The sequence below is a fragment of the Carassius gibelio genome, chromosome B10 (genome assembly GCF_023724105.1).
Source record: "Carassius gibelio isolate Cgi1373 ecotype wild population from Czech Republic chromosome B10, carGib1.2-hapl.c, whole genome shotgun sequence".
Taxonomy (NCBI): domain Eukaryota; kingdom Metazoa; phylum Chordata; class Actinopteri; order Cypriniformes; family Cyprinidae; genus Carassius; species Carassius gibelio.
In genome coordinates this window covers 7,359,098-7,381,468 of record NC_068405.1, presented here as the reverse complement: position 1 = coordinate 7,381,468, position 22,371 = coordinate 7,359,098, and the positions used below count along the sequence as shown (strand labels likewise).

At 39.1% G+C, this 22,371-nt stretch overlaps 1 protein-coding gene across 2 annotated transcripts in view; it reads left to right on the top strand.

Annotated features, from left to right (window-relative positions):
* tjp2a (tight junction protein 2a (zona occludens 2)) overlaps positions 1–22,269 on the top strand; it is a 37,128-nt gene extending 14,859 nt beyond the window's left edge. For both annotated transcript variants that reach the window (XM_052567184.1, XM_052567183.1), the window contains 22 exons: positions 4,726–4,779; positions 5,206–5,330; positions 6,024–6,126; positions 6,255–6,948; positions 7,028–7,131; positions 8,336–8,489; positions 12,734–12,845; positions 13,429–13,547; positions 13,649–13,748; positions 14,050–14,200; positions 14,300–14,408; positions 14,480–14,699; positions 14,906–15,090; positions 15,528–15,623; positions 15,718–15,797; positions 15,872–16,082; positions 16,603–16,703; positions 16,864–17,085; positions 18,380–18,481; positions 18,552–18,821; positions 21,326–21,408; positions 21,520–22,269. In XM_052567184.1, the coding sequence (XP_052423144.1) occupies positions 4,735–4,779; positions 5,206–5,330; positions 6,024–6,126; positions 6,255–6,948; positions 7,028–7,131; positions 8,336–8,489; positions 12,734–12,845; positions 13,429–13,547; positions 13,649–13,748; positions 14,050–14,200; positions 14,300–14,408; positions 14,480–14,699; positions 14,906–15,090; positions 15,528–15,623; positions 15,718–15,797; positions 15,872–16,082; positions 16,603–16,703; positions 16,864–17,085; positions 18,380–18,481; positions 18,552–18,821; positions 21,326–21,408; positions 21,520–21,688 (3,555 nt within the window). In that variant the 5' untranslated portion in view covers positions 4,726–4,734 and the 3' untranslated portion in view covers positions 21,689–22,269. The remainder of the gene's footprint in view (positions 1–4,725; positions 4,780–5,205; positions 5,331–6,023; positions 6,127–6,254; positions 6,949–7,027; positions 7,132–8,335; positions 8,490–12,733; positions 12,846–13,428; positions 13,548–13,648; positions 13,749–14,049; positions 14,201–14,299; positions 14,409–14,479; positions 14,700–14,905; positions 15,091–15,527; positions 15,624–15,717; positions 15,798–15,871; positions 16,083–16,602; positions 16,704–16,863; positions 17,086–18,379; positions 18,482–18,551; positions 18,822–21,325; positions 21,409–21,519) is intronic.
* Positions 22,270–22,371: the final 102 nt, after the last annotated feature.

The following is a 22,371-nucleotide window of genomic DNA, read 5'->3' as shown; positions in this document are numbered from 1 at the left end:
AATATCTGTCAGCGAGGCGCCACGAGCCAGCGCCCAGGAGGATGCAACACTTCTAGTTGAGTGAGCTCGCAACCTGAACGGGCAGGGCACATCCTGAGCCTGATAAGCCAGGATTATGGCATCCACAATCCAGTGGGCCATCCTCTGCTTAGAGACGGCACTCCCCTTCTGCCGGTCTCCGTAACAGACAAAGAGCTGGTCTGAGGTCCTGAAGCTTTGCATCCGGTCTACGTAGCACCTTAATGGTCGGATGGGACAGAGCAAAGCCAGGGCTGGGTCTGCTTCCTCCAGGGGCAGGGCTTGCAGGTTCACCACTTGGTCTTTGAAGGGTGTAGTGGGAACCTTGGGCACATAGCCAGGCCGGGGCCTCAGGATTACCTGTGAGTCAGCCGGCCCGACCTCTAGGCACGAATCGTCGACAGAAAATGCGTGCAGGTCCCCTACCCTCTTGATGGAGGCCAGTTTCAATGAAAGAAACTTTAGCTCAGCTGAATGCAAAGGCTCAAATGGGCCCTGCTGTAGTGATTTAAGCACTAGAGACAGGTCCCAAGAGGGTATACAGGGGGGCCGGGATGGATTTAACCTCCTGGCCCCTCTAAGGAACCTGACGATGAGGTCATGCTTACCCAAAGACTTCCCATTCACGGGGTCATGGTACGCAGCAATAGCAGCAACCCAGACTTTGAGGGTGGAGGGAGACAGCCTTCGTTCCAGACCTTGCTCTAGAATGGACAGCATGACCGCAATCGGGCATGTTCGGGGGTCTTCTCGACGAGAAGAACACCACTCGACGAACAGGTTACACTTCAAGGCGTAAGCATGTCTTGTAGACGGTGCTCTTGCATGATGGTGTTCGCTCCCTCTTGGGGTGGGTCACCTAGAACTTCCACGTCCCATCCAGTGCCCCATCTCTGAGTCAGTAGATCCTTCGTCAGAGGAATTGGCCAAGGAGGGGCTGTCACAAGGAGCACTAATTCGGAGAACCCGGTCCGCGTGGGCCAATATGGCGCTACTAGCAAGACTTGTTCCTCGTCCTCCCGGACTTTGCACAGTGTCTGTGCGAGAAGGCTCACTGGGGTAAATGTATACTTGCGTAGGTCCTGCGGCCAGCTGTGTGCCAGTACGTCCGTGCCGAGAGTTCCCTCGGGCAGGGAGTAGAACACCTGGCAGTGAGAGGTTTCTGGAGCAGCAAACAGGTCTACCTGAGCGGTTCTGAACCGCCTCCAAATCAGCTGGACCGTCAGGGGATGGAGTCGCCATTCTAGCTATTCTAGCATAGCTGCCACTTTGGGATCCGACTCAGGCTTTGTCACCGTCCCAGAGGGCGGTATCACAGCTGAGTCATCATCCGACAGCTCTCCCTCCGATGCTGAGATCGACATCTGGTCGGGGGGAGTCCCACTGGATACCATCACCCGTTGCCAGGTAACGGCTGCACCCAGAAACGCACGGGTGAAACGGCATCCTTATAAGGATGATCCGTCGTATTTACAAAGAAGAAATTTGAGAAATTTGCTCTTTAGGAAATGCTCTTTTAGTGCTGAGATGCACAGGGGTATTGGCCGTTTGCAACATGATAGGGGTAGTGCAGCCTGAAGTGTGTAATCCACTCGACACAGGAACGACCGCCGCTGAAGCGCCGTCTCGCCAACACACGAAGCTTCTGAGAGCGTGCTGAACTCGTAGTTTACAGCAGACACAGTTGAGCAGAGCGATACTAACGCTTGGCTCCAAAACGAAAAGCTGGTATGCATTGCACCTGCTGCCGTCTTATACTCACACAGTGATCAGCGGCAGCTGGATGCAATAATTGCATGCCAATGTGCATTGGCTCGTTTAGTTTACACTCGAAGTAGATTGGTCTATCGAAGCGATATCCCATATTCGTCGGTCAACGTGGCGTCGAGAGTGACTGACTTAAAGGGAACTCAATTATTCTGGAGTGTTTCTTAATTGTCTGGATACTTGATACATAATAATGCATTTTCAAAACTATTTTCAAGCATTTAAGAAGCCATTAAGGTCTCTAAAATCACTAGTTAAATTGTCAGTTTTCTAAAAATATTTTGGTTGGTACTGTTTCAGGGCAGTTGTATGAAAATTGAATGAATGCCCTTCAGAAGAGCACAGGAAACTAAACTGAATCACATTCACACATTTCAGGTCCCTTACAAGGTTGTCTCAGTCAGTCTACTGTCGTGGTGTTAGACTGTTGTACACTTTAATCATACGAGCTCAGTTACAGTGGGAAATCACTTATTTGACATCGTTCATCAGTAATCTGTTCTGGTTATAACAGTAAAGAGAGGAATTGAGGGCAGCTCATATGCCACACGTTAATCCAGTCCTGGATGAGATTTGAGGTTGAGTTAGAAAGCCATTATAGATCAAAGAACTTTGTGATGTTTAGTACTGCGCAGTTGACGAAAATAGCTCTATTATAGTAAGGCATTGAATTCACAAATCAGAAAATAACTTCAAACCCTATAATCCTTCTAAATTGTAATTTAAAAAGTGATAGAAATCACTGTTAATCTACCAGTCCCTCTTTCACGTTCAAAAGCTCGTCTTGCAGAAAGAAAGAAATCCCAATCCAAAAGCATCGGCATTTCGAAAGGTGGCACTTGCCTCCCTTAAGCCATGAAGAGCTTTTAATGTCAACCCAGACAGAGCCGTATCATTTGATGAATTGAAATGAAATTTTAATTTAATAGCTCAGCAGTAGACAGCATCTCGCCTGGCCCATTTTTTTGCGCCGTGGGTCGCTGTGGACGGTGGGATTTGCACCGAATGTAGGCCAGCGGCATCAGTCTTACGTCAAAGGCAGACAGATGCATTGTGCCGAGGGGTGATGTGCCTTGGCCCAGAGACTCTGTGTTCACGGGAGAGGTGACAACATGAAGACGGTCCTCTCGCTGCACAGGAAATGGGCGCACACCATCAAGGCCATCCGCATCCTCCAGGGCATCGTAAGCACTCTTTCTGCTCTTTCCCTGTACAGCTTCACCTGTTCATGTCTTACACAGTCTGGGTGAAGTGTGATGTTTTGGTTGAGTTTGTTTATTTGTGACCATATGTTTAGACTTTATGGCACAGTGTTTGGTAGGAGTGTATAGGAAGGAAACTCTTTAGGGATTCTTTACTAAACACTGCCATGATGCATGTTTTATGTTGGTAAAATATATAATTATTGATCAAAAATCTACTATGTACAAATTATTACGTTCCTTGATTCGTTGGATTCTTATTGTCAATGATACATTGCAATACATTTTTTGTTGAAGTACATACACTGGTGCATTTTATAATTCATTTGAGATTGCAAAGCTTTAGAAATCGGTAGAAAAGTTTTTGCCAAGTTCATGACACTGTGATGAACAAAAACAGGTGGTGATGTAGTTTGATTTCTGGGTAGATCTTATTCCTTTTTTTAGACGGGCATTAGAATCAGTGATGAGAGTGATTAAACACTTAAGCATCTTTATTGCTTTAGAAAAATTCTTTTGAACTTTAACAATGGCTCAGTATGCTTTTGCTGTTCATATTGTTAGTTATCGGTGGCAACAAGTGGAACATGTTTCCAAACTTTTTCCCATGGCTGATTTTATCACCAACACTTTTTGATGTAGTTCACACAGCAAATATTTATCATTTAACATTTTCGAGCTGTATTTTTATTTTATTAATGTGAGCTGAAATAAGTGGTGATCCAGTGGTGGAATTCGTTATATCACTTTTTTTGTTGTGTTCGTCCATTCTCAGTTTTCCACAATTGTAATTTTGGTTTATTCATAAAAAGTAGTTCTGACAAAAGATTAATCACGATTAATCAGATCCAAAATAAAAGTTTTTATTTACAGAATATACATTTATTATGTATATATAAATACACACACATATATGTATATATTTAATATATTTAAGAAAAATGTTATATTAAATATTTTATATATGTTGTATATTAAATATAATTATGTATAATATAAATATACATGTAAATATTTTCAAAATATATGTTGTATGTGTGTCTTTATATATACATAATAAATATACACTGTCCACACATGTAATAATTCGACTGCACTAATAAAAAGTACATTAAAAAATCAACTAAAATGTTAATTTAATATGCAAGTAGGGCAGCATACAACCCAATATCCAATGCTTTCCAACTACAAACATTACCACTAGACCAAGGTCATGTTTGACATTCAATCCAGTTTTTATCCTGAGGAGATTAAAGAGCAACAATCATAATCACCCGGCGTGCACACGGGCAGATGAAGAGGCGTTTCACAGCGCAGGACGTCACGTGGCTCTCACACTGATGCTGAAGACTGCATTTAAAGGGTTTCACTCACTGACCAGGCTTCCTCTTAAAATAATTGCTTTCAAATAATGCAGGCTTCTTATTTTAAAGGGGTCATGCCATACATTTGTTAATCGTTTTATTTTTTTCCTAGCAGTCCACATATAATGGCATTAAAAAATAAAAATCTAATATTAGATCGGTAATTATTTGTGGTTGAATTTAAAGACATATTTCAGGTCTGTCACTGAGTAATCAGATGAGCTCATGTAAATCTGTTGGAAGAGAAACGCTCGTATAGTTTTTCACTGTGGCAGCACCACGCTGCAGATTTTGCTCAGGAGATCACTGATATCTGCTGTAACTTGACTCTGTCCATCACTTTGTTACATATAAACCTGTTCATACTGTTTCAGAACCCAGTCATGGAGGAGACGGTGTGGGAGCAGTACACTGTGACCCTGCAGCGGGTGAGTACTGCACCCTGAGCTTATTTGGAGAGCTTATGGGTTTCTCTTTAAAGACTTTGCATTCTTTGTGTATATATATAACTGTCACTATATACTATTTACTGTCACTTTTGATAGATTGAATGCATCCACGCTTAACAGTGCTAGAGGTTCAGAAAAAAATAATTAATAATACCTTTATTTATATATATATATATTTATATATATATATTAGGACTGCCTATGCATAGGTCCCGGGATCTTGTGCAGCGCCCCTGTCTAGAACTTTCACTAACATATCCAAAATATCAGGAAAACATAATTCTGGGGTTACTTGCTAATTAGTCATTGCTGCCTGTACATCTACATGAATTTAAAGCGATTTATTGTTGTAAATTAATAACTATGGTTTCATGCATAAGTGAAAAACGCAATCTTTATTAATAGGACTCCAAGATGGGCTTTGGCATTGCTGTGTCTGGAGGGAAGGACAACCCAAATGAGGAAAGTGGAGAAGCGTCTATTGTCGTATCTGATGTGCTGCAAGGGGGTCCTGCAGATGGCTTGCTATTGTAAGCTCTGAAACAACATTAAACACATCCCAGCCTTTTTTATGAGATTTGTTAATCCTAGAGTGCTATTTGAAGTAGAAAAGCTATTGTAGGGTTGACATGAAACCAACATTTTTGAAGTAAAGAACTATTCTCAATACCAGTTTCCAAATCCCCCCAAAAATTCATATGCTAATGGATGCACTTATTTGATTTGAAGAGATAATAAAAAAATAATATATATATATATATATATATCTCGGTAAAATAATGATAAAGACATTAAATATAAATATTTGTATAAATTAAAGTATAAATATTATATTGATTATTATGATTCTAATACATAATAAAAGCTAAACATTATTACATTAAACAGTATATATAAATATTAATAATACCAAATTACAACAATGGAATGTATATGTATCTTTCACATATTTTACACAATAAACAGTAATAATAAAATGCAAGAAAACAGTTATCAGTAATTGACAAATAAACTTAATTTTGGATATTCAGCCTTATTTTTTTTTATTTAATTTGATTTCTTTGCTTTCCATTGCATTGCATTTTATTTGTTGTCTGCCAACACTATTATTCAAGGTTTTATTTATGCTGGTACTTTTGACATTCCTAAACTGTTGGAAGGATTTGGAGTCACTTTCTGCCGTGTAGAGACATTTCCTAACAGTGTTTCATGCTGTTGTTCAGTGAAAATGACAGAGTGATCCAGGTCAACAATGTGCCCATGGACGGTGTCCAACACGCCTTTGCAGTGCAGACTCTCCGCAAATGCGGCAAAGTAGCTAAAATCGTAAGTGAAACCTTTTGAATTGTTTGTTATTTCAGTTATAACTTTATTGACCATGTTTGTAAATCACTGACAGTTGAAATCAGAATTTAATGAATCAACAATTAATTTTTGTCCCCATCCTTCATCAGACGATAAAGCGATCGAGAAAAATTCCCGTCAGTGTGACAAAACGTGCTGCGTCTCCAGACGACCGCGTCTTTAGTGGCGATTACAACGACGACTATGACCACGACCGGCGCAGCGTGTACAGCGGCCGCAGTTACCCTGACCGCGACGTGAGTTACGCAGACGAGCGTGATCGTGACTACGAGCGCAGCCGCGGGAGGAGCATGGAGCGCGGCCTGAGCCCCGACAGACAGCACAGACGAGACGACAGCCGCGGCCGAACGCTGGACCACGAGCGCAGCCCCGACCGCCGCTACCGAAGTGACCACAAGCTGGATCGCGACCACAGCCCGGACCGGCGCTACCGAAGCGATCGCGCACTGGACCGCAACTACAGTCCGGAGAGACGCTATCGCAGCGAACACAACCTGGACAGAGAGCGGAGTCCGGAAAGACAGTACCGCAGTGACCGCGCACTGGACAGATCACATAGTCCTGAGACGCGCTACAGGCCCGAACCGGCTCCGGGATACAGCAGAGAGAATCTAGCCAGCGACCACGAGCGCAGGAGGTTCGATCCGCGGCAGGACGAATCCATGAAGAGGAGTAACAGTCGAGACCGGCTGGATCACTCGCCCTCGCCGCCGCCGCCACAGCAACTCGAACCCCTGGAGAAGCCACTCAATGTTACTCTACTAAAGAACCGGCCCAATGACGGTAGATACGCACTGCCTACATTTATCTGTTTCAGACTGAGGCCAATCGTCTAACGTGATGTTTTCTCATATCTGTCCAGAGTATGGCCTTCGTCTTGGCAGTCAGCTGTTCATCAAAGCGATGACGAGCACCGGTCTGGCATCCAAAGAAGGCAAACTACAGGAAGGTGACATTATTCTGAAAGTACGTCTCTTGAACAACCACTCTGAACACAACTCAAAATTTGTAGCATATATATACAAAATATATAAGCCTATTGCCTACAAAATATATAACTTTATAATAACAACCATTCACATTCAGAACTGCTTATCAACCACATCGCAGTGCATATCCTAGCATTGTGATGATGCATTTTGGACTAGCAAGCACTTCCCTTTTTCCTTTTTTCCCCATGTTTTTGCTAACCAAGCAACTGTTTAATGCACACCAAGGCTGCATTTATATGATCAGTACAATACAGTAAAAACTGTGAAATATTTTTACAATTTAATAAGCTGTTTTCCATGTGAATTTTGTTAAATAGTCATTTATTCTTGTGTTCAACTTGAAAGCTGTATTTTCAGCATCATTGCTCCAGTCTTCAGTGTCACATGATCCTTCAGAAATCATTCAAATATGATGATTTTCTGCTCAAGAAACATTGTTGATTATTACAAATGTTGAAAACCGTTGTGCTGCTTCCTGATTTTAGTGGAAAAGTTCAAAGGAGCAGCATTCATTTGAAACAGAAATTTGAAATTGTGTCTTTACTATCACTTTTGATCAATTTAATGCATTCTTGATCAATAAAAGTATTAGTTAAATGTGACCCTGGACCACAAACCAGTCTTACTTGTCAATTTTTTCAAAATTTCGATTTATACATCGTCTGAAAGCTGAATAAATTGTTAGGATCTGACAATATTTGGCTGAGATGCAACTATTTGAAAATCTGGAATCTGAGGGTGCAAAAAAAAAATCTAAATACTCGAAAATAACCTTTAAAGTTGTCCAAATAAAGTCCTTAGCAATGCATATTACTATATTTACGGTAGGAATTGTACAAAATCTGTTAATGGAACATGATCTTTACTTAATATCCTAATGAATTTTGGCATAAAAGAATAATCAATAATTTTGACCCACACAGTGTTTTTTTAGTTTTGTTTTTCGTTTGCTAAATATACCCCAGACTGGATTTGTGCTCCAGGGTCCAATATAAAAAACGTGTGTTCTCTCATGTTTTTTCACACACATGCAGACACACAGACACTGTAGTGTGAATACAGCGAGGTGTTTAGAGATGCCATCAGGTCCTAAAAAAAAAGCTTACTGCCCCCAAACTCTCTTTTTTCTCCTCAAATTTGTTGTACTTTATTTATTGAAATTTACTTCCATGTGTCAGATTAACGGTACGGCCACAGAGAACCTGTCTCTGAGCGACGCAGGGAAGCTGATCGAGAAGTCTCGTGGGAAGCTGCAGCTGGTGGTGCAGAGGGATCGCAGTCAGGTGCTCATCCGAGTCCCACCCATGGCAGACAGCGACTCAGAAATAGATGGTGAGGACATCAAAACACTTTCAAATGAACAATTACAATTTGTCTGATTGGACTGAAGCCCTGTTTCATTTTGCCACTGTTGCATTTCATATGAAAACAGAAATTTGGGATGGGACATATCAATACTACACACATCACATTTTTTCATATTTCAGTACTTAACGTTTTTGCATCATTATATTTTATTAAATTAAAATATTTAACGGACAATAATTCATACTGATTGTTGTTTGATTAAATATTGTTTGTATATATATATGTATATATATATCATTACCTTGTGACATATGTAAAGTATAGTGATGCAGGACTCCAAACTGCAACTAAAACAGTCGCATTTGCAACCATAAATATTAAATTGCGAGTTAAGTTTTTGCTGATGTCACCACTGGCGACTGGCCCTATGTATTTACATGTTATCACTTTAAAAAGTGTGTGTAATAACTTTTTTCCTGATTGGTTTGGGATCACATTTTGTTATGTTTGCGCATTAAACTGAGACAGTGCACATTAAATCTTTAGTGGAAAAGAGTTTCAAACAGACCTCATCTCTGCCGCGCAGCAGCGCTGACATACAGTTGAGCAGCACGAGAGAGAGAGAGAAATGATGGAGACTTGAAGAGAAAGTACAGAAAAGCAGTGCTTATTACCTGCACAACTTGAACAAACTAAAATGGGTAAAGCTGTCAGCTGTGTGGATATTGGCAATATCGTTAACAATTCTCGTTTATAATCATTAATAATTTGGCTTCTTCTTAAGATCTTAATATGGCTTAAGATCTTACTGTAGGTCTATGCTGTTGTCTGTTAATGTGTGAACTTCATTATTTGAAGCACATTTGTCGTCTAGCAATCGCAAAAAGCTTTGTGCTTTGTTACTTTTATAATTAACACAGTATCAGCTTCAAAATGATTCCAAATTCATAATGAAATTCAAACAATACAGTTTTGGCGCTCTTTACTGTGGCAGGTGCGATCGTGGGCCTCAGTTCAAGCAGCATGTGAACCTTGCATACCTTTCTCTTTATTACTAGAGTACATAATGAACATGAATTAACATCAAAATGTAGGCTGTTTAATAAGAGAGCCTACAGTACAACATTTTCAAACTGCGGAAAATGTGTAAAGCTTGTAAACATTGCAATGTAATATACAGGTGCTTCTCAATAAATTAGAATGTCGAGGAAAAATTTATTTAATTTATTTCAGTAATTCAACTCAAATTGTGAAACTCGTGTATTAAATAAATTCAGTGCACATGAACCAAGTCTTTGGTTCTTTTAATTGTGATGATTTTGGCTCACATTTAATAAAAACCCACCAATTCACGATCTCAACAAATCAGAATATGTTGACATGCCAATCAGCTAATCTAGTCAATTTGAGTTGAATTACTGAAATGAATTAACTTTTCCAGAACATTCTAATGTATTGAGAAGCTCCTGTACATTTACCTCAGAATAACCATTTGGTTTCCATAAGCTCATCAGTCAGATAGAAAAATAACTATAAAGAGGAGCATTTTGCTATATCTATTGCAATTGAATATTTTTTGACTTAACCTGTTGTCTACATAATTGAAGTCCTATAAAATTGCATTTTACTAATTAAGAAAAACAGACTGAACGTGTGAAAGACATACACTATTAAAAAAAGGTGCTTAAAAGGTTCTTAACAGAACCATTTTTGGTTCCACAAAGAACAGTTCACTCTTTCTGACCTTTTTACAATCAGATGTTTAAGGTTCTTTATGAAACCATTTAGACAAAATATTTTTTTTCTATGGCATCATGAAGCACCTTTATTTTTAAGAGTGTATGACAACATTTACAGGATGCATTGAGCAGGAGCCCAAACTACACTCAGTGGCCAAGTGATGCTCATAGTCCATGACATTGGTACAGATTCTGTGTAATAAACAATGCTTGACAAAATTACAAGCTGGAAAAGACATTTAGCTCCCACTTTAAGTGAACCTTAGTTCCCAGGTCATCTACAAGATGGATCAAAATGCTGATAAAGTCAAGAAAAGATGAGACATAAACACATGACAGTATGATTGAAAAAGTTCAAATGTAAAAAATTAATTATAACAAAATAAATAAAACTCATTTATTCTGTGGCACCTAAAAAAATCATTTAGCGCCTATGTTTTTTTTCTTTTAGGAGCCAATGGCTTCTTGCTCGTTTTTTTTTTTGTTTGGAGCCCTGTGATGTATGATTTTGTGAGGTATTTGGCGAAACCCAGCCTTAATCTTTTGAGTGACCTCTGACCTCTTGCCTTTTTATGGACTGCTGTACTAACACTGGATCGGAGAGAAAGGCTTTTGGCTTTGGGAGGATTACATAAACCCTACCCATAATCCAAATCTTATGAAAAATGTCATTTTATAAACTCTAGTGACACTTTTACCATGTTTTGGAAGTTGTTCATGTTCTTCTGGAAATCTGTAATAATGAAAAAACCAAATCTGGTTTTAATCAGCGTGTTTTACATTTCTCAGGTCTAGGGATTCAAACCTTTGAGACTTTGGTGTACAGTATTGTTCAAAATAATAGCAGTACAATGTGACTAACCAGAATAATCAAGGTTTTTCGTATATTTTTTTATTGCTACGTGGCAAACAAGTTACCAGTAGGTTCAGTAGATTCTCAGAAAACAAATGAGACCCAGCATTCATGATATGCACGCTCTTAAGGCTGTGCAATTGGGCAATTAGTTGAATTAGTTGAAAGGGGTGTGTTCAAAAAAATAGCAGTGTGGCATTCAATCACTGAGGTCATCAATTTTGTGAAGAAACAGGTGTGAATCAGGTGGCCCCTATTTAAGGATGAAGCCAACACTTGTTGAACATGCATTTGAAAGCTGAGGAAAATGGGTCGTTCAAGACATTGTTCAGAAGAACAGCGTACTTTGATTAAAAAGTTGATTAGAGAGGGGAAAACCTATAAAGAGGTGCAAAAAATGATAGGCTGTTCAGCTAAAATGATCTCCAATGCCTTAAAATGGAGAGCAAAACCAGAGAGAAGTGGAAGAAAACGGAGGACAACCATCAAAATGGATAGAAGAATAACCAGAATGGCAAAGGCTCAGCCAATGATCACCTCCAGGATGATCAAAGACAGTCTGGAGTTACCTGTAAGTACTGTGACAGTTAGAAGACGTCTGTGTGAAGCTAATCTATTTTCAAGAATCCCCCGCAAAGTCCCTCTGTTAAAAAAAAGGCATGTGCAGAAGAGGTTACAATTTGCCAAAGAACACATCAACTGGCCTAAAGAGAAATGGAGGAACATTTTGTGGACTGATGAGAGTAAAATTGTTCTTTTTGGGTCCAAGGGCCACAGGCAGTTTGTGAGACGACCCCCAAACTCTGAATTCAAGCCACAGTACACAGTGAAGACAGTGAAGCATGGAGGTGCAAGCATCATGATATGGGCATGTTTCTCCTACTATGGTGTTGGGCCTATTTATCGCATACCAGGGATCATGGATCAGTTTGCATATGTTAAAATACTTGAAGAGGTCATGTTGCCCTATGCTGAAGAGGACATGCCCTTGAAATGGTTGTTTCAACAAGACAATGACCCAAAACACACTAGTAAACGGGCAAAGTCTTGGTTCCAAACCAACAAAATTAATGTTATGGAGTGGCCAGCCCAATCTCCAGACCTTAATCCAATTGAGAACTTGTGGGGTGATATCAAAAATGCTGTTTCTGAAGCAAAACCAAGAAATGTGAATGAATTGTGGAATGTTGTTAAAGAATCATGGAGTGGAATAACAGCTGAGAGGTGCCAGAAGTTGGTTGACTCCATGCCACACAGATGTCAAGCAGTTTTAAAAAACTGTGGTCATACAACTAAATATTAGTTTAGTGATTCACAGGATTGCTAAATCCCAGAAAAAAAAAATGTTTGTACAAAATAGTTTTGAGTTTGTACAGTCAAAGGTAGGCACTGCTATTTTTTTGAACACACCCCTTTCAACTAATTGCCCAATTGCACAGCCTTAAGAGCGTGCATATCATGAATGCTGGGTCTCGTTTGTTTTCTGACAATCTACTGAACCTACTGGTAACTTGTTTGCCACGCAATAAAAAATATACTAAAAACCTTGATTATTCTGGTTAGTCACATTGTACTGCTATTATTTTGAACAATACTGTATAACCCGTCATGCACTGTGCCAATAATGGTGATTTAAAGCAAGTGTGATGGCGACACGTTGCACATGTGTGTTTCAGATATCTCTGAGATCGAGTCGTACCGCTCTTATTCTCCTCCGGAGGACCGGCGGAGTCATCCCTCAGACCTCTCCTCACACTCCTCTAATGAGAGACTGCAGGACAAAAACAGGTAACACACTGCCTTGAGAGCCCAGCGGTCACTAATGACTCTTCACTAACGCCAGAGTTACTAGAACACTTTACAATTAGGCTCCATGCACTAATATATTCAATTAATTAATTAATTCTAAAGCATTTATTATCTTAACTAATGTTAACTGTAAAATTAACTCATACATTATTCAATTAAAAAGTTGTATTTGTTAATATTATTTAATGCACCTGAGCTAACATGAGCTAACAATGAACAGTTGCTTTTTATTACCTAACAGATTAATAAATGCTCTAATAAACGTGTTGCTCGTTGTTATTTAATGTGAGCTAATGCATTAACTAGTGCAACCTTATTGTAAAGTGTTACCAAGTAGCTAGTTCTCAAAAGTTAATAATTTAAACTACAGTCAAGCTACCCTTTAAAACAAACACTGATGCTGCATGGATGCAACTAATAAAATGAGAAAACTGTCAAATTTATGATACAACCTGATGCAGAAGCACGATTGAATGATTTTCCAAATGAACTGGCAACACATTCAACAGAAAGGTTACAGAAGCCAGTGCAAATGGAGTATGTTATTTTCTTCTGTTGGTAGAGATGAGCCTCCCAAGAGACTGGCTAAAATGGGAGCGATGCCGACTCCGTTCAGAGCGGCGCCGGTGGAGCTCCCGCCTCCACCTGTGGAGAAAGAAGAGCCTCGCAGCGAGTCTCCAGGTACCACAGTAACCCTACTGAATACATGGTCAGTTGCACCATCTAGAATCAGAAGAATAGAAGACACAGATGATGAGAACGGGGTGTTTTTATGTATTCAGCTCCTGTGGTGAATGCTGCTCCAAAAAGTGTTCCAGTGAAAGCCAAGCCTCTGCCAAAGGTGTCCCTGCGGCCCAGTCTGGAGGACCAGGAGATATACGGGTTTGTACCGCATTCACTCTTGGCTTTAAATTCTAATTATAAGATAAACCTAAAAGCTGTCCATTTTATTTGGTCTATAGTAAAAAATATATATATTTGATCAAGGGATTTAGTTGCAGAAAACTCCAATGTCCACCAATGGACTATTTAATTTCAGTATCCATTTTTGACTTAAATGTTTGCACGATATATTATCTAGAGACATGCCTTGACATAAAGAATCCCTTGTTACAGGTTTATTTCTGCTTGCTTGCTGATATATTTAGACAACTTTGTGGTTCTAACGAATAATCTCCCACAGCCCCAACACTGTGATGGTGCGCTTCCAGAAGGGCGATAGTGTTGGCCTGCGTCTCGCTGGAGGAAACGACGTGGGCATTTTTATCGCAGGCGTTCAGGAGGACAGTCCTGCAGAGATCGAGGGACTCCGCACCGGAGACCAGATCGTGAAGGTGCAACAGCACTGGCTCTGCATTTTGATATAGTGTGCATTTATCCATCACACATTTTCCCACATTGTCCAATGGTGATCAGTTTTTCTTCCCCTGCAGGTGAATAATATGGATTTCAGAGGAATGGTCCGGGAAGACGCAGTCCTGTATTTACTAGAGATTCCCAAAGGAGAGGATGTGACCATCTTAGCTCAAAGCAAACCTGATGGTACTTCAAAACATACTGATGACTTTTGAGCAACAGAAGAGATGTGAATAATCTCATTTGCTTTATTTCAGTGTATGAAGACATCCTGGCATCTGGACGAGGTGATAACATCTTCATCAGAACTCACTTTGAATATGAGAAAGAGCTCCCTCAGAGCTTGACCTTCTCCAGAGGAGAGGTTTTTAAAGTGGTGGACACCCTGTACGACGGAAAGCTGGGTAACTGGCTCGCCATCCGCATGGGCAAAGACAATCAGCTCCTGGAGAAAGGCATCATACCCAGCAAGAGCAGGTGAGACATGAAATACACAGTGCCTCAAAAGGTCATACGTTTACTGTATTTATTAAGCATTGCTAGGAGGAAAACTTAACATGAAATCAAAAGTGACCCTCTGAAATGACGTTTGCTGACATCACCTACTCTGCTATTTCATGTTGATATTAAAAGGTCATTATTTGTAAGGTGTCCGTGTGATCATGTTATTTGCATACTATCAGAGCGGAGCAGATGGCAAACGTTCAGAACGCACAGAAAGGCGCTGCCAATGACAGAGGAGACTTCTGGAGGCTGAGAGGTCAAAGAGCAGCCAAGAAAAAAGACCTTCGCAAGAGCAGGGAGGATCTGAGCGCTACCCCGGTCACCACACGCTTCCCGGCCTACGAGAGAGTGGTGCTGCGGGAAGGTGAGCCCAGCATGCATTGCTTCACCTAACATGCATTTCTGTTTAAATATACACTTGAGTGAACTGGGGCTAAATAAATAAAAGTTTTAAAAAGTAATAATTTATTATTAAATAATTCTATTAATTATTTAACTTTTTATTTTTGGTGCTTTTTCACTAGACCCTCTTGATGAAGTTTCTAAATTATATGCATTTTGTTAATTTATACATGCCTTTTATTTGTGAATAAAGTATTTTGTTTAATCCTATTAAATTTTTTTATTTATAATTTAGAGTTGATTATTTAAGGCACTCGGATGTGTTGTGTTCAATACATTTAATACAAAATCATTTTGGGGATTTTTTAAAATACATTTTAAATACAATTAATATATATATATATATAATATAATTTTATGTCATTTCATTTACTTAGTGTTTTCTCTCTGCCCCTCCAGCTGGGTTCAGGAGGCCTGTCGTAATATTCGGCCCTATTTCAGATGTGGCCAATGAAAAACTGAGCAGTGATCTTCCAGAGGAGTTTGTCACAGCAAGTAAGCCCTTCTCCACTTGTGTGAAAGATCTCTTCTTCTCTATCGATGTGTAGTTATGATCAGGAGTTTGATCTGTGTTATTGTCCCATGACAGAGACCGAACCGAAAGACGCGGGCTCAGAGAAGTCGTCTGGTGTTGTGAGACTCAATACTATTCGTCAGATCATCGAGCAGGTAAACACAGTCACCGTTCTGAGATTATAACAGAAATTCATCAACATCTAAGAATATTGTTTTCTTGTTCCTAGGACCGACATGCTCTGCTTGACGTCACCCCGAAGGCCGTGGACACCCTGAACTACACCCAGTGGTATCCCATCGTCATTTTCCTCAACCCAGACAGTAAACAGGGGGTGAAGACCATGAGGAACCGTCTGGCTCCCGGCTCCAACCGCAGTTCACGCAAGCTTTACGAACAAGCAGTTAAACTGCGCAAAACCTGCTCGCACCTGTTCACTGGTCAGTCTGATGAGCCTTTCCTCAGCAAATATAGAGATCACAGTCATATAAGATCCATTTGATTCTTTCCCCAGTTCTGATTTATTTATTTATTTATTTTGTTTATTTTTGTTCTATTTTTATGGTTCAATTAAATGTTTGCAATCAATAAAGAGGTCTAAAAGTTTAAGAAAAGTTAGGGCACCATTAAATGAGTATTATATTTTTCTCAAATTGGTTTCCCTTTTTTTTTTTTTTTTTTTTTTTTTTTATAGTTGCATTTTGATGGTTTAAACTTTAATCAAAAAGCACGTCTGATCAGTTAAATTCAAGAAACTTTCACAACTCAATTAATTGACATTTTTACAAAAATGGTGCCCTCTTGTTTTTTGGCCAACAAAGTGCTACACAACAGAGGTTTAGTGTCAGGAATTAAAATATTACTATAGAAGAAAGATTTAATGAAATTATAAAAAAAAAAAAATATTTCTTAAAAAAAAGAATCAAGTTATAAAAGTGTAAACTGTGCTTCCCTGTGCAGCTAGCGTTGATCTGAACTCTTCCCATGATGCCTGGTATGGAAGTCTCAAGGATGCTGTACGAGAACAGCAGGAGAAAGCTGTGTGGGTCTGTGAAAGCAAGGTAAGCGTAATACATGACACAATTACTAACAACTGGGCTTCCTCTCATGGATTTGTATTTCCTTAAACAAAACTGATTTTCTAATTGAGTTTATAATGCTTAACTGACATGTGAAACGACCACCGTGAGACGTTTGAGAGGTCTGTGTGTTTGACTCCAGCTGGATGGGTCTGAGGAGGACCTGGAGCTCCATGATGACCGTATGTCGTACCTGTCGGCCATGAGCGCAGACTACCTGAGCATGGACAGCCGTCTGACCAGTGACTACGAGGACACGGCGGATGAGGGCGGCGCGTACACAGACAACGAGCTTGACGAGTCCACCGACGAGCCGCAGCCCATGTCCGCCATCAGCCGCTCCTCTGAGCCTGTTAGTGACGAGGTTAGTGTGCTGTGGAAACTACCTTCCTGTCATCTGACCACAGTCACGAATGGGATTTAAGCCCTATCATTTGATTATAAACCTCTGTAATCATCACTCACTGTCATATACCAGTGTCAGTGAGAAGAAAAGTCCTGGTTTGAGCACGCTGCTCCCCACAGGTCACTTGACAAACTGCATATTCACCACACAGTCATGTTCATCATCAGCCTGACACGTGATGATCTTTAAACTATCAGCCAGAAATCACACGCTCTTGTTTACTCTCACTGAATGTGTGTGTCATTCAACAAGAGCCTGATTGAATAACTCTAGAAGTTAAATAGTTTAAATACATGTCAATGTACATAAAATGATTTATGACATTTCTCAAGGAAATTTTCCAACTAGCAAAACGTCTTGTATACTATGAATGGTGTGAAGTTTTTTTAATGACTGTCATAAAAACATAATGTTTTTACAAGGATCCAGTCTGTGATGTAATTTTATGTTTCATGATAAAAATTACTTTCTTACTGACACTAACCTGGCAGGAAACATGTTTTCTTTTCTTGCATTATCCTTTTTATTTTTATTTTTTAATAATAACATTACTTTGCACTTCTGTCAAAAAAATTGGGGTTATGTTTTATATATATATTTATTTATTTATTTAATGTTATTTAGGAATGATGCATTAAATTGATCAAAAGTGACAGTAAAAACATTTGTTATAAAATATTTCTATTTAAATAAATGCAGATCCACTTCAGTTTCCACTAAAATATTAAGCACCAAAACCATTTTCAATGTTAATAATAATCAGAAATGTTTCTTGAGCACCAAATCAGTATATTGTATTGTGTTCCTGTAGCTCAATTGGTAGAACACTGCTATGAAGCCCGAGGTTGGGGGTTTGATTCCCCGGGAACACGATATGTGATAATTGATAGTCTGAATGCACTGTAAAAAAAAAGCGTCTGCTAAATGCATAAATTTAATTTAATAAGTAGTTTTAATTTTAACGATTTTATAACAATTTTTTATTATAATCTTATTTTTAAAAACTTGTTTTAATACAGCCTTGGTGTCCATAAAATACAAAGATGATAGTAGTAACAATAGTTATAATAATAATAATACAAAAAATGCAAAAAAACAAACAAACAAATTTTTTTCTTTCCAAAGAGTTGTTATATCAAAGTAAATTTTAATTCTGTAATTAAAAACTTGACTGTTGTAGGTCTGCATAATTTTTTTTTATGTTTTTTAATGACTTAATGCTACATTTAGCACTTAATCTACTGTCACGCAGAGACCCATACCTGCTCCTCAGGAGCGTTCGAAGAAAGCTGCGAGCAGAGAGGTGCAGCGGGAGCACAGCCCGCCTCCATCATTTGTCCCTGAACCCCCGAAGGTGAGTGTTTCCCAGACCTCATCACTCCTCACAGACAGGAGCTGAGCTCAAACAGCTGGTGTTCCTGCAGGTGCGGGCAGCTTCACGTCCTGCAGACTCTCGCTCCAGCAGCACAGTCAGCAGTGACGCTCCTGTCAGTAACAAACCTCTTCCACCGCCGGTAGCCCAGAAGCCCAGCTTCAGCTCCAGGACGGCCCCCACAGACGACACGACCTCCAGCGACCCTCTCGATGACCCCGCCAACCGCACCTTCCGGGGAAAGGTGAAGGCCTTCGAGCAAATGGACCACCTGGCCCGGGCCAAAAGGATGCTGGAGCTGCAGGAGGCGGAGCAAGCGCGGGTTTGTGTCTCGTCTCATTCACACAATACACACCAGCTTCTGTGTGTCTCACAGCAGGAACATCACAAACACTCTCCACCGATCTCTTATTGCACCCCAAATCACAAGACGCTGCAATCATTATTGCAATTAAGCATAGATTTCACTGCTGATTTTAATTTAAAACAAAAAAAAGTCTAAAAAGGCTGATTTGGTGAAAAATATAAAAACTATGATTATATATGTATTTGTGTGTGTGTGTGTGTGTGTGTATATATATATATATATATATCATTTTTTAATTTCTATTTCATTCATAATATAATGAGATATATATATATACATGCACACATTTTTACATTTTTGGGTGAAATATTACCTGGATAATTGTGTTTGAAATGTATCTATTCATGAAAAATAAAGTTTCAATAAAATGGAAATCACTGTAATTCAAAAGAGAATCACCAAAACCACAAGGAAAATATGTTTAAATAAAAATATTTATGTTTGAATAAACAAATTTTGTATTATTATTATTGTTATTGTCATAGCATATATTTAATTTGGAATGTATTTGTTTATTTAAAAATAAAACAAAGGAATAGTCTAAACAGGCTGGTTTTGGGTGAAATGTAAAAACTGTGATTATAAAAATGTATATATACAGTATTGTTCAAAATAATAGCAGTACAATGTGACTAACCAGAATAATCAAGGTTTTTCGTATATTTTTTTATTGCTACGTGGCAAACAAGTTACCAGTAGGTTCAGTAGATTGTCAGAAAACAAATGAGACCCAGCATTCATGATATGCACGCTCTTAAGGCTGTGCAATTGGGCAATTATTTGAATTAGTTGAAAGGGGTGTGTTCAAAAAAATAGCAGTGTGGCATTCAATCACTGAGGTCATCAATTTTGTGAAGAAACAGGTGTGAATCAGGTGGCCCCTATTTAAGGATGAAGCCAACACTTGTTGAACATGCATTTGAAAGCTGAGGAAAATGGGTCGTTCAAGACATTGTTCAGAAGAACAGCGTACTTTGATTAAAAAGTTGATTAGAGAGGGGAAAACCTATAAAGACGTGCAAAAAATGATAGGCTGTTCAGCTAAAATGATCTCCAATGCCTTAAAATGGAGAGCAAAACCAGAGAGACGTGGAAGAAAACGGAAGACAACCATCAAAATGGATAGAAGAATAACCAGAATGGCAAAGGCTCAGCCAATGATCACCTCCAGGATGATCAAAGACAGTCTGGAGTTACCTGTAAGTACTGTGACAGTTAGAAGACGTCTGTGTGAAGCTAATCTATTTTCAAGAATCCCCCGCAAAGTCCCTCTGTTAAAAAAAAGGCATGTGCAGAAGAGGTTACAATTTGCCAAAGAACACATCAACTGGCCTAAAGAGAAATGGAGGAACATTTTGTGGACTGATGAGAGTAAAATTGTTCTTTTTGGGTCCAAGGGCCACAGGCAGTTTGTGAGACGACCCCCAAACTCTGAATTCAAGCCACAGTACACAGTGAAGACAGTGAAGCATGGAGGTGCAAGCATCATGATATGGGCATGTTTCTCCTACTATGGTGTTGGGCCTATTTATCGCATACCAGGGATCATGGATCAGTTTGCATATGTTAAAATACTTGAAGAGGTCATGTTGCCCTATGCTGAAGAGGACATGCCCTTGAAATGGTTGTTTCAACAAGACAATGACCCAAAACACACTAGTAATCGGGCAAAGTCTTGGTTCCAAACCAACAAAATTAATGTTATGGAGTGGCCAGCCCAATCTCCAGACCTTAATCCAATTGAGAACTTGTGGGGTGATATCAAAAATGCTGTTTCTGAAGCAAAACCAAGAAATGTGAATGAATTGTGGAATGTTGTTAAAGAATCATGGAGTGGAATAACAGCTGAGAGGTGCCACAAGTTGGTTGACTCCATGCCACACAGATGTCAAGCAGTTTTAAAAAACTGTGGTCATACAACTAAATATTAGTTTAGTGATTCACAGGATTGCTAAATCCCAGAAAAAAAAAAATGTTTGTACAAAATAGTTTTGAGTTTGTACAGTCAAAGGTAGACACTGCTATTTTTTTGAACACACCCCTTTCAACTAATTGCCCAATTGCACAGCCTTAAGAGCGTGCATATCATGAATGCTGGGTCTCATTTGTTTTCTGAGAATCTACTGAACCTACTGGTAACTTGTTTGCCACGTAGCAATAAAAAATATACTAAAAACCTTGATTATTCTGGTTAGTCACATTGTACTGCTATTATTTTGAACAATACTGTATTTTGTATATTATTTAATTTGTGTAAATTAAATGTTAAAAAAACTTTAATAATGTAATATTTTATAACTATAATATTTAAATATACTTAATTCAAATTGTAAAATAAAATTATTTTAAATTTTTAGGGTGAAAATTATTCAGGACATTTATTTTAGGGATGATTGAAAACCTACAGAAAACTGAAATCACAAAATTTCACGGTGGAATATTTTTTTTTTTTTAAACAGCTGGAAATATCTCAGAAACATCCAGATATTTATGCAGTTCCCCACAAGCCAAAACCAAACCAAAACAGGCCTCAACCAATTGGGTAAGTTTGTTCCTGGGAGGTTTTTTCCCCACTAATGCACACTAATTAAAGTGTTGATGTGCTGTTTTGTTGAGCGGGCCGTCCCATCAGTAAATGCTCTGTTCCCTACAGCTCCAGCTCAAACTCTGAGTCCCACAGCTCCTCTAAAGCGCTGTATTCAGAGAGCCGCTCTCAGCACCGCACCAAAGATGATGTTGAAGAGGAGTATCACCGACAGCTGGCCGACCAAACCCGCAGAGGCCTCTACAATCCCCAGAAATACAGCGACACTGAGCTCTAGCAGGGGATGTGTCCTGTGCATGTCCTCATGAAGGAAATCGAGGTGTTTCTAGTTGTTGTGTGAGTAAGAGGGACTATCATGAACCACAGATAAAGCAGATGAGACGATTTCTAGCCACAAACACACATGCAGAATAAACATGCCATTTATAAAACGGCATCTTTTTATACCTTTATAGAAATCTCAGTGTTATTTCTTGTCTGCATGTAGTTTTTTTGTTTGTTCTTTCAGACTATTTGTACGTCTTTTAGTTTTCTCCCACAAGGCCATGTGTCGGTTTCTACTGAAAGCTACTAGATTTAGTTAACTTAACACTGTTCAAGTTTGCCGTAACCCAAAGTGAAAGTGGGTTAAATGTTATTTTCCAAAATATCCACTGAAGTGCCTCAATGTCACCGATCAATCATGTATTAACCTGTGCATATACTACTATACTAACTCATATACACGACCGGCTTATGATATAATGTCACATTAGTTTTTATTAGTGTGTGTCTATGATTTAACCACTAATAAAACAAGAGTTGTGGGATTTTAACATTTTGAAAAAGACAAATAAATAAACCTTTTAATATTGTTACTTTGCGTGTCATTGTTTATGCCTTTCTCATTGGTATTAATAACCCAAACCATATATAGAGCAGAATTTAACAGATTGAAAATGATGAAAATGCACATCTTTA